Source organism: Halichoerus grypus, chromosome 4 (assembly GCF_964656455.1).
Source record: "Halichoerus grypus chromosome 4, mHalGry1.hap1.1, whole genome shotgun sequence".
In the NCBI taxonomy this organism is placed as follows: domain Eukaryota; kingdom Metazoa; phylum Chordata; class Mammalia; order Carnivora; family Phocidae; genus Halichoerus; species Halichoerus grypus.
In genome coordinates, this window is record NC_135715.1 from 114,360,766 (window position 1) to 114,372,931 (window position 12,166).

Below are 12,166 nucleotides of genomic sequence, written 5' to 3' on the forward strand. Positions count from 1 at the left end.
TGCATTATATTTCTGTTGAACAGTGCTCGTCTAGTAGATTTGTTCAAAGTCCCCTATAGAATTCCGTGAGTTCCTTCTGTAACCTTGATACTTGAAGAACAGCTTAGCTGCATATAAAATCCTTGGTTCATACTTTTCATTCATTGAGGTTTCTCAAAATATTGCTTCATTGATATGTTGCGCTATGTTGTTTTTGAAGTCTGATTTTAGTTTGATTTTTTTTTTTGCTTTTTGACTTACTGTAATAATGTATTTATAATAATTAGTACTATTATTTTACTATTATTGTTTATTTGGAGTCTTTGACAGTTTTTTCATTATTTTTGAAATAGTTTTATTCAAAAATGTGTCAGAATTGGTTGTTGTTTTGGATTACTTTTGCCAGGTACTTAATAAGCTTTTTGTTTATTGTTGTGTGAAGAACTCATAACCTAAAGTTTGCCGTCTGAACTGTTTTTAAGTCTATAATACAATAGTGTTAACTGTATGTACAGTGTTATGCAACAGATACGTGGCACTTTTTCATCTTGGAAAATCGCAGTTATACCCATTGAACAACAGCTTCTTTTTTCCTCCTCTCCTAGTCCCTAGCAACCACCGTTCTACTTGCTATTTTTAAGAATTTGACTACTTTAGGGGCGCCTGGTTGGCTCAGTCAGTAGAGCATGAGACTCTTGATCTCGCAGTTGTGAGTTCAAGCCCCACGTTGGGTGTACAGATTACGTAAAAGTAAAACCTTTAAAAAAGGAAAGAATTTGACTTTAGGTAACACGTAAGTGAAATGATACAGGATTTGTCTTTTTGTGACCAGGACTAGCTTATTTCACTTAGCATAATGTTCTCAAGGTTCATCCATGTTATAGCATGTGTCAGAATTGCCTTCCTTTTAAGGCTAATACTCCATTATATGTATATACCACATTTTGTTTATCCCTTCATCTGTCAGTAAACATTTGGATTCCTTCCACCACTGGCTATTGTGAATAACATTGCAGTGAACATGGATATGCAAATATCTCTTCTAAATCCTGTTGTCAGTTCTTTTGGATATACACATAAAAGTGGGATTCCAGATCCTATGGTAGTTCTGTTACTAAGTGTTACAGTCCATGAACATTTTTGGAGAACTTTTAAGAGTTACTCTCAGCAATTTTCAAGTATATAGTATAGTATTTTTAACTGTAGCCACCATGCTGTACATTACATGCCCAGAACTTACTAAAATTGTAACTGGAAGTTTGTACCTTTTGACTACCTTCACCCACTCCCCCCCCCCACCCCCTTGTAGTATTTGTCTGATCCTGGTATCAGGGTAATACTGGTCTTGTTAAATGAATTTGGAAGTTTTTCCTTCTCAATTATTTGGTAAGAGCTTGACATATACGGAACACTCCACCCAATAACAGCAGAATACGTATTTTTCTAAAGCACACACAGAACATTCTCCAAGATAGATCAAATTAGGCCACAAAACAACTCTTATCAAAATCAAGAAGGATGAAATCATACCAAGTATATTTTCCAACCACAATGGAATAAAACTAGAAATCAACAGCAAAGGAAAACTGGAAAAGTCACAAATATGTGGAAACTGAACAACACACTTCTGAACAATCAGGGGATCAAGAAAGAAATCACAAGGGAATTTAGAAAATACTGAGACAAATGAAAACACAGTATAACAGTCTTTTTTAAACTGATAACTCAGTTGCATAGAAAAGTTCAAATTGTTTGCATCTCTTGTTTTTATGCTATTAATGTCACAAATTAAATCTTTTTACATTTTGTGTCATTAACATAGTTTTGTATTTAATACTTTTTTTAAAGGATTTTATTTATTTGAGAGAGAGTGAGAAAGAGAGAGCACAAGAGGGGGGAGGGTCAGAGGGAGAAGCAGATTCCCCACTGAGTAGGGAGCCTGATGCAGACTTGATCCTGGGACTCCAGGATCATGACTTGAGCAGAAGGCAGCTGCTTAACCAACTGAGCCACCCAGGCACCCTTAATACTTACTCTTATGCTTTTATCTTTTAAGTTCTATACCAGAATCATAAGTGACCTATGCACCACCATTACAGTATCTCAAGATTCTGCATTTGTCTATATGTGTACCCTTACCAGAGTTTTATGTTTTTGAATGTTTTTGTGTTATTGTCTAGTGTCTTTCTGTTTCCACTTGAAGGGACTCCTTTTAGCAATTCTTATAAGACAGGTCTAGTAGAGATGAATTCCCTCATTTTTTGTTTATATGGGTAGGTCTCTATCATTTGTCCTTTGTCATTTTTGAAGGACAGTTTTTCCAGATAGAGTATCTTGGTTGGCAGTTTTTTTCTTCCAGTGCTTTGAATTTATCAGCCCACTCCTTTCTGGCTTGTAATATTTCTGATGAGAAATTGTTGATAATTTTATGGGTGTTCCCTTGTACATGATGGTTTGCTTTTCCCTTGCTCAAGCCTTCAAGATTCTGTCTTTGTCTTTGACTTTTGACAGTTTGATTACAGTGTGTCTTAGTGTGGGCTTCTTTGAGTTCATCTTTGTTGATGTTATTTGAGCTTTTTGAATTTGGATGTCCGTTTCTTTCCTCTGATTTGATTTTCAGTCATTGTTTTTTTCAAACAAGTTCTCTGCTCCTTTCTCTTTTCTCTTTTTGGGGCTTCCATAATGTTTATATTGGTCTGTCAGTAGAGTCATATAAATCTCTTAGGCTTTCTTCATTTCTTTCCACCTTTTTTGTTCCTCTGACTAAATAATTTCAAATGATTTCTCTTTGAGTTCACTAATTCTTTCCTCTGCTTGATGAAATATGCTGTTGAATCCCTCTGGTGGATTTTTCAATTTGGTTACTGTAATCTTCAGCTCCAGAATTTGTTTGGTTCTTTTTGATATTTCCTATCTCTTCATTGCTATTCTCATTTTGTTCATGCATCAGGTTCCATGATTTCATTTAGCTGCCTATTTGTGTTTTTTTGTAGCACATTGAGCTTTATTAATTATTTTAAACTTTGTTGTCAAATAATTCACACATCTCCATTTCTTTAGGGTCTTCTTTGGAAGATTTGTTCTTTGATTGAATATATTTCCCTGTTTCTTCATGCACCTTGTTATTTTTTGCTGTAATTTGTGCATTTTATTATGTTATTTTTTTAACTTTTTTTTTTTAAGATTTTATTTTGAGAGAGAGAGAGAAAGTGAGAGCATGCATGCACCAGAGGGAGTGAGCATGAGTTAGGGGGAAGAGTAGAGGCAGAGGGATAAGCAGGCTCCCTGCTGAGCAGGGAGCCCCAGTGTGGGGCCTGATCCCAGGATGCTGGGATCATGACCTGAGCCAAAGGCAGATGCTTAATCGACTGAGCCACCCAGGCACCCCGTGCATTTTATTTTTTTACTTTAACTATTTTTTTAAGTTTATTTATTGATTTACTTTTATTTTATTTTTTATTTTTGTAATCTCTACACCCAAGGGGGGGCTTGAACCCACGACTCCCAAGATCGAGTCACTCTTCCGACTGAGCTAGCTAGGTGCCCCTAATTTATGCATTTTTCAAAAACAGTCACCCCTCCCATTGTTCTGTGAATTGGCTTCATACCGGGAAGACCTTTTCCAGTCAGCCCAGGCAGGGAATCTGGAAGCCTCTCAAACATTTTCTGGAGATGCATCTTCTCTGGGCATGTGCACATAATTTCCTTAATTGAGTATTGTTAGTTTTTCAGAAGTTTGTAATTTTTTGCTCCCTCTGGTGTCTCTCTGCAGTACTATAACTTCTTTGGTGCATCAGCAATATTCTGAGTTCTCTCCTGTTCTCTACAGTTCCCCCAGGCATTCAAAGAATGCTGGCTGGTTCAGTCAGCCCTCTGAGTTAGCTGAGACAGAAGTTAGTCCCTTGGGCAGTTTCCCAAAAAGCTGGAATGTTGGATGTACATTCTACTTTTCTCTTTTCTTCCCAAGAGAGAAGCTGTGAGAAGAGTGTTTTCTTTTGACTGCACTGAGCATTGTCAGATTGTGCCTGTGGTGGTGAGGATTTTTGTATGTCATCTTGCTCCCTTGTGAGCTTTTTTTGATATGTATATTCAGATCTGTTATTTCCAGACGTTTTGGGGGTTTGTTGTTTTGAATATTCTGTTGCATTGTTTTGTTTTTCTTCTTCAGGGACTCCAATTATATGAATGTCATACCTTCTTTGTTTTACATCTTACTGTCTTCCTTACTCGTTTTACTTTCTTTATCTCATTTTCATTCTCTTGGTCATTTGACAACCTTTATGTAACAATTTTTTGTTTGAGTATATTTTGCACTTGGCTCCTAGTAACTTCAGTCTTCATCTCTGAGATAATTGTTTTCTTTTTTTCCTGAGTTAGCTCTTTTCATTTTTTTCCTCCTTCTCTGATCTTAGTTTTTGAATTTCTGATTCAAAGATATTTTTCATATCTCTAAATGCTTCTTTGGGGCATATTTAATTAAGTTCGTTCGGTGCATTTTTCTTGAACTTTTTTTCTATTCCTCTCTCCTGCAGAGTGGAGAGAGTTTCTCATTACAGGTATAGTTGAATCTTTTTAAAATTTTAATAATAATAGATTTCTAGGTTTTCTTCTGTAGGTTAAGGGTGGTTCACAATTTTATTAGTTCTATGGTGCCCTCTTCTGTCTGTGTAGAATGATCTACTTTGGAGGAATAGGCAAAGAAGTACTTGTCTCACTTTAGCTGTTTCTAACTAGTGTTTCAAAATCCCCATTATCGTGTTTTCTATAGGACAAATGGGCTCAGTTTTTATCTTTTCCTTCTCTGCAAGGACTCAAAACTTCATCTTTTGATTTTGATCTCCCAGAATTTTGCAACACTGTTTTGGGCTGATGGCTCATCTCTCATTCTCTTTGTTATCGTGGCTTTATAAGTTTCTTAGTCCTTTATTGGTAAATTTACTATTGTAGGGTAGTGAAGTAGATAAATGTAGGCATTTAGTCTGCTATCTTTAACTGGGGGTTTTGCATGTGAATTTTTAAAATACCAATGAAGAATCTTTGATTTTCTTTCTTTCCTTTTTTAATGCAGCCGATCTCAATTGATAGATTTTTTTTTTTTTTAAAGATTTTATTTATTTATTTGACAGAGACACAGCGAGAGAGGGAACACAAGATGGGGGAGTGGGAGAGGGAGAAGCAGGCTTCCCACAGAGCAGGGAGCCCGATGCGGGGCTTGATCCCAGGACCCTGGGATCATGACCTGAGCCGAAGGCAGACGCTTAATGACTGAGCCACCCAGGCGCCCTCAGTTGATAGATTCTGGTACACAACAAGTTGGGGCATGAGGTTGGCAAGATGGAAAAGAGTCATACAAACAAGGATTCAAATTTTAGCACTGCTGATTTCTACCAGTGTGGCCATAGAGCCTTAGTTTACTCTTCCCCAAAAGAAAAAAAAAAAAATTCTGGCCTGCATTTTGTAGGATAGTGCTTGGTACTTATTATATATGACTAAAAGCCATGAGTTATTTAGTTCCTTTTAGTTTGCTTTTAACAGTTTATCATTTACTACTAGGAAAAACAGAAGGCACAAAGAATGTAAATATCTAGGAAAATACAAAAATGTTTAGGTATAATACATAAGTTTCAAAAGGATATTTCAGAATGTCAAAGTCATAAGAAGTGACTTTGTGTATTTTGGTGGTGAGTCCCTTCATTTAAGATGCAAAACTTTTATACCACTTTTTAAACTTAGGAAAGTAATATAGATTTATTACAGAAAATTTGGAAAATATGGGAGAGCAGAAACACAGAAGAATATAAGGCCCACCTAAAAAATATTTTGTGGTGTATTCTATTCTGTATTTTAGTCTATTTTCTCTACACACATACTCATTTCTATTTATACATGTTATATTTGTACATCTAAACTAGCACCCATCCACCTGTCTCTTGCCTCAAAGTATCCTAGCATCTTTTCAGGTTAGTAGAGGTCTGCATCATGTTGGTTTTTACTACTATCCAAGAGTTCCGTTTTATATCTGTAACATAATTTTATATAACTAATTCTCTGTTGCCATTTAGACTTTATGGGTTTTTTTTTTCGTGTTATAAACAATGCCTGATAAGCATTTTATTTAGTCATTGTTGCCCCTTTGTATTTTGCCTTTGTTGAATTTCCTAAGTGGAGTTGGTAGGTCAAAAGAATGCCTTCTTAATGGAAAAGAAAGCAAGTAGCCCTTTTAAAAACCAAGTAACCTCACCAATGCATAATGCAGCATGTAACAAGGAATCACCATTATTCCTGCCAACCCTTTGCCCCAATAAAGACAAATGAAAACTCTGGTTGGTACCTACTTCCAGGACTTTGTAATGTTTGTCACTGGCTATGGTTATTGTATGAAACACAGGCCTCTAGAAGCTCTATTGTTGTTGGTTTTTTCTGAGTTTTTAGGTTGAGAGTCTGTCTGATAATATGGGGAAGGAAATGATAGCTGAGAATTTATTTTTAGAGCTAAATTTGGTCTGTAAATTAAAATGGGGGAGTGTGTCATGATCTGGCTCCTTAATTTCTGGCTGCAGCTCTGTCATCTGCCAGCTGTGTTAACAAGAAGAGAGTCATCTATGATCTATTTTTAAATTTCCTCACATGTAAAATTAAAATAATATTAAATCTTCATCTATTAAAGATGTATTTCAATAATTGGATAGTACCTAAAAATGTTTTGTACTTAGGAGAAAGTCCATTATATATCAAAATAATCTCTTCAAATCAAAAATGTGCTACCAGTTAGCTCAGTTTCCTGTCATCACCCATGTTTCTAGATTATTAGCATTACAAGAACATGGTTTTTTATTTTTTTATTTTTTAAAGATTTAATTTTTTGAGAGAGAGAGCACAAGTGGAGGGAAGGGACAGAGGAAGAGGGAAAGCAGACTCCTTATTGAGCAGGGAGCCTGATACGGGCATGGATCCCAGGACCCTGGGTTCATGACCTGAACTGAAGGCAGATGCTTAACCAGCTGAGCCACCCAAGTGCCCCAGGACTTTTACTTTTTATTTATTTTTTTTTTCTAAATTTTACTTTATTATGTTAATCACCATACATTACATCATTAGTTTTTGATGTAGTGTTCCATGATTCATTGTTTGCGTATAACACCCAGTGCTCCATTCAGTATGTACCCTCTTTAATGCCCATCACCAGGCTAACCCATCCCCCCACCCGCTTTCCCTCTAGAACCCTCATTTTGTTTCTCAGAGTCCATAGTCTCTCATGGTTCGTCTCCCCCTCTGATTTCCCCCCTTTCATTTTTCCCTTCCTACTATCTTCTTTTTTTTTTTTAAACATATAATGTATTATTTGTTTCAGAGGTATAGGTCTGTGATTCATCAGTCTTACACAATTCACAGCACTGTATGGAAAGCTTGCAGGGAACAAAAGACAACCAGGTTTTTTATTTTTAACAGCCCATTCTAGTAAAGATGGAATAGTCAGAGAACATTCAAGTCAGAGTCCTGAAATTTGACTCATGTATTTATACCATAACTAAGAGGAAATCATTTGTTTTTTGTTTCTTTTTTTAAAGATTTTATTTATTTTTGACAGAGCAGGGAAAGCAGCAGGCAGAGGGAGAGGGAGAAGCAAGCTCCCCGCTCAGCAGGGAGCCCGATGTGGGGCTTGATCCCAGGACCCTGGGACCATGACCCGAGCCGAAGGCAGACACTTAACCGTCTGAGCCACGCAGGCGCCCCAAATCATTTGTTTCTTGAGTCTCATATATGATGTAGTATAATATCTATCCTTGTCCCCAAATTTGAGGGGTTAATAAGCTTTTGATTGTAGATGTACTTTGAGAACTATAAAACGTTATAAAAATACAAAGTGGCGTTTCATATTGCATCACTTTATTTGACCGGGAGAGGTGAAATATCAGCAAGGTAATAGGAAAATATAGACTTACATAATGCTAGAAATTGCTCTTTCCAGAGCCAGGCTTTCCTAATTCCTTGATGCTGTTTGTGGGTGTGTTTGATCCTCTCACAATTGTTTAGTTAACTCAAAAGTTTTTTTACTGAAGGCTCTTACTAAATTGATAGTAATATTTGTATGGGGAAGTGTATTTAGTGCTCCAACTTGGGATCTTATCCTATGAAGAAAAACATTTCTTCTGGTATTGAAAGTGGAAAAACTCAAATCTAAGCTAGCACCCACCCACTATCTCAGTTGGTTGCCTTTTATTGAATGTCTCTGAGCTTTTGTCTATTTTGGACATTTTGTTTTCTCTGCCTGGATTCTTTCTTCTTTTCTTTTCTTTTTTTTTTTTTTTTGTCTTTTGCCTTGTTAAATCTAAATCTCTATCGATCCTGAAAGTTTTAAAGATTTTTTTATTTATTTGAGAGAGAGTGAACGATCACAGAGGGAGAGGGAGAAGCAGACTCGCTGCTGAGTGGAGAGCCTGATGTGTGGCTCGATCCCAGGACCTTGAAATCATGACCTGAGCCGAAGGCAGACGCTCAACCGACTGAGCCACCTAGGTGCCCCAATCCTGAAAGATTTAGTTTCGATGTTACTTTCTTTGGATATCTTTCTCTATCCTCCTTAGACAGTGGTTTGACTAATTGAGAAGAGACATGCTTATCAAGCCCAAACATGATTGCATACTTAGATATCTCTCTTCTACTAGCTAAGTTCCTTAATAGCAGAGTCTCTCACTCACTCTTAGTATCTGGTGTCTACTAGGTGCTCTGAAATGTATTGAAAGAATGACTGATAAATTCTTAGCCAGTACTCTTTTTTATCTTTTAGATAAAGAAATCACAGAAGACCTCTCTGATAAGATGAGACTTGAAGGAATTTTCAAAAGCAGTCCTTTTGGATATTTAGGAACCTGAAGGAAAGGCAGTGTGGCTACAATAAAGGATGGGTAGGGAGAGGTAGAAGATAAGGTCAGAGAGAAATAAGGCCTTATAAGTCAGTGATAATTTTAATCTTTAATCTGAGTATGAAGGGGATCTGTTGGGGAGTGACATGACCTAATTTGCCTTCTACAAAGTAAAACTACTTTGTTGAGCATGGTCCCTTGTGGGTCAAGGGAGAAAGTAGGTATTAAGTGATGAAGACAATGAAAGTTACTAGAATCAGGATGTATTATTTTATAGGAACTTTTGTTTAACCTGAGCTTAAAAATATTTCTTGCTGTGATAGTAATATAGTCTGTTGAACATAATTTTTTCTTTTTTTGAGTTATTCAGTATTTTATACTGTTGCAGTTTCAGGTTTGTACTTACAGAAGATAATTAAAACCTGTGACACAAATCTTTTCCTGTCATTCGCATATTTTCCCATATTCTAGTATTGGTGACAAACACCTCTGTTAATTTAGCAAACAAGGAATCAATTTTCTTTTAATTGAGATGTTAAATTCTAGTTTGTGAATATGTGTATAATCTTTAAAGAAAATTCTACTTAATAAAATTATAAACATCTAAGGTGATATTAGGATGAGCACAAGTATTAAGAGATGTCAGTGGCAATGTTTTCTATAGTTCTATGGCAAAGAAACCTTATAATTCTTAAGTCACCTTGCAGTTACTAAACAAAGTAAATTTTAAATAGAATTATGCATTGAATTAATATTATTAAAAAGACTTATGTTGCCTATTTTATGTTTTCCAGGAACATCACTTACAGCGAGCTATTTCAGCACAGCAAGTGTTTAGAGAAAAAAAAGAGAGCATGGTCATTCCAGTTCCTGAGGCAGAGAGCAACGTCAACTATTACAATCGCTTGTACAAAGGAGAGTTTAAACAGCCAAAACAGTTCATTCATATTCAACGTAAGTTTGTTGATTCATTGTTTTCTGTATGTAATTTAAATTTATCAACCAGTGAAGATCCTTTCTCTCTTTTATGCCCAAAGAGATTTTAATTTTTTAGTGCAATTACATTAATTCATAGAAATGTAAAACATTAAGGAATAAAATCTCTCTGCTTAACATCTGAACTTGGAAATCATTTTGAGTATTAGTTGCATTTGGAACATTTGATATTTAGTACAGAATTTTGTGTAGCACTTACACCTTATTATTATACATCTAAAAGTTCGTGGATTACTGTACTCAAATTTAAGATTTATTTTTAAAGGCCTAGTGGCTATAATGCTGATTAGGGGTGAATCTTCAGAAAGTTTTTAGAATTAGATTATACCCCTCTGCTTTCATCTAATTTTTATAAAGTTCTATTTCTGCCTCCTTGATACTCTTTATTTTTCTCCCCATTGTTATATTTAATCACGATATCTTGCCTTAAAACTATTTCAGTAATTTCTTACTATATTTACTACTCCTCCATCGCCTTTCCTTACCCTCTTCTAATGTATCTTCTCCACAAAGTCCACTGGCACCAGAGTGGTCTTAGAGTGTCAGTCTGATCTAATTATTCCCTGGCTTAAAATCATACTATTCTTTATTGTCTACAGTAGGGGTTTTCAGGGGATGGTTCAAACACATGCTGATGTTTTGGTATCTTGTCTGATTGTGTAAGAAAAAGTCTTGTGTAGCTTGTTAAAATAGAGATTCCGGGGCTCTGCTTTAGGCCTACCTGTCTGAGGTATGTGGCCTGGTAATAAAAAAGTTCCCCAGGTAATTATGAAACCTCTCCAGATTTAAGACTATAAGATCGACTGTTTTCCATCAGTTCTGAGATGCACATTTTTTTATCGATCATTTTTGAAATGAGATTGCATATTAAATTGTTGTTGTCCTGGATTCAGGTCTAGTTTATTTAAAGAAAACCTGCATTTGTTTCTGCCAGGCATGTAGGGACACTTCAACAGGAGACCACTTTAAAGTCTTTGCTGTTTATTTTGTTTGTTTTTAGACCACACTGGTAGCTTTAGTTCAGGCTGCAGACCCTAGAGTTCAGTTCTCATGGGGAGAATTTTCCCTCCTCCTTTCACCTAAGGGCAAGTTGAGAAATGGAAGTTCCTTGCTGTACCTTTTTGCATAGCTGGTTTAATTCTTTACCTTACACTGAGGTTGTTGCCACTTGTTAGTGTATCTTTGTGCAGGAGTATTCTATTAAACTTTATAATAGACTCCAGCAGAAAGCTTTTTTTTTTTCTTCTTATAGTACATAAAGTCATGGTTCACCTTTTAACTGATGGCAGTTTAGATTTGACAGAATTCAGTAATAGCCAAATTCTCTAGTTTGAATACAAGAGTCTGATTTTTTTTCCCTGTCTACTCCATTAACCTCATTTCCTGTTGTTCTTCCCCTCACTCTCTTTACCATAGGAACTAATGTAAAATTACTCCCATTTGCCTGGTTGTTTCATGTTTCACACTTCCTTGCACATGCTATTCAAGTCATCTTTCCCCTCCTGTGACTCATTTAAGACCTGACTCCCCTAAGAAGCTTACCCTGACTTTTCTCATTTGAAACACCTCTGTGTTTTACTCATCTCAGTATCTTCGTACATACCTCTATTAGAGGACTCATCATACTTCATTGCAATTATTTGTAACCATTCTTTCTCTCCTTTTAAACTAGGAGCTCCTGGGGCAGGGACAATGTTTTATTTTCTCTTTGTATCTTTAGAGTAAAGTGCATGGCTTATAGATACACAATAAATAGTATGTTTGTTGACTGAATCATTTTTAAATGGCTTTTTAAAAGGCTCTTAGGTATCAGAACCATTTTCCAGAGACTCTTCTCTGAAGCATTCAAGAGAAATATGATGCAGAAATTGTTTATGTGATTTGTTTCCTCTGTATTCTTGGACTTTGACCCCTTTAGCTTGTTGAATTTGCCTTACCTTTGTATTGGGAAGGAGATAGCTGTTCATATTCATAATAGGAATTATAAGGATTTTTCAAGCCAAAGTATGTGTTTGTTGTTGTTTTGTATTTTAGTAACAGTGTAGCTGGACATCAGGACCATATGTAAAAACCATCCTAGAAAACCAAGAATGAAGAAATTGGGTGTAGCCTATCTGGTTTAGGCCCATTAGATACAATAAATATGAATCTTGGGTTGGCTTTTAAATTTCACTTCATTCTATTACCATAGAAGATGGAATAAAAATAATAGAACATTATTTTAACTTTCATTTTTTTCTTTTAGTCTGTTAACATATGTATTCTACATACTATATACAATATCCTCCTGCACATACAAATTTTTATTGTTTTTTCTATGTACATTT

General features: G+C 35.8%; 1 protein-coding gene across 4 annotated transcripts in view; it reads left to right on the plus strand.

Annotated features, from left to right (window-relative positions):
- Positions 1-12,166, plus strand: part of EPC2 (enhancer of polycomb 2) — a 123,903-nt gene that overhangs the window by 38,291 nt on the left and 73,446 nt on the right. For all 4 annotated transcript variants that reach the window (XM_078070763.1, XM_078070764.1, XM_078070765.1 and 1 more), the window contains exon 2: positions 9,638-9,797. In XM_078070763.1, coding sequence (XP_077926889.1) covers positions 9,638-9,797 — 160 coding nt within the window. The remainder of the gene's footprint in view (positions 1-9,637; positions 9,798-12,166) is intronic.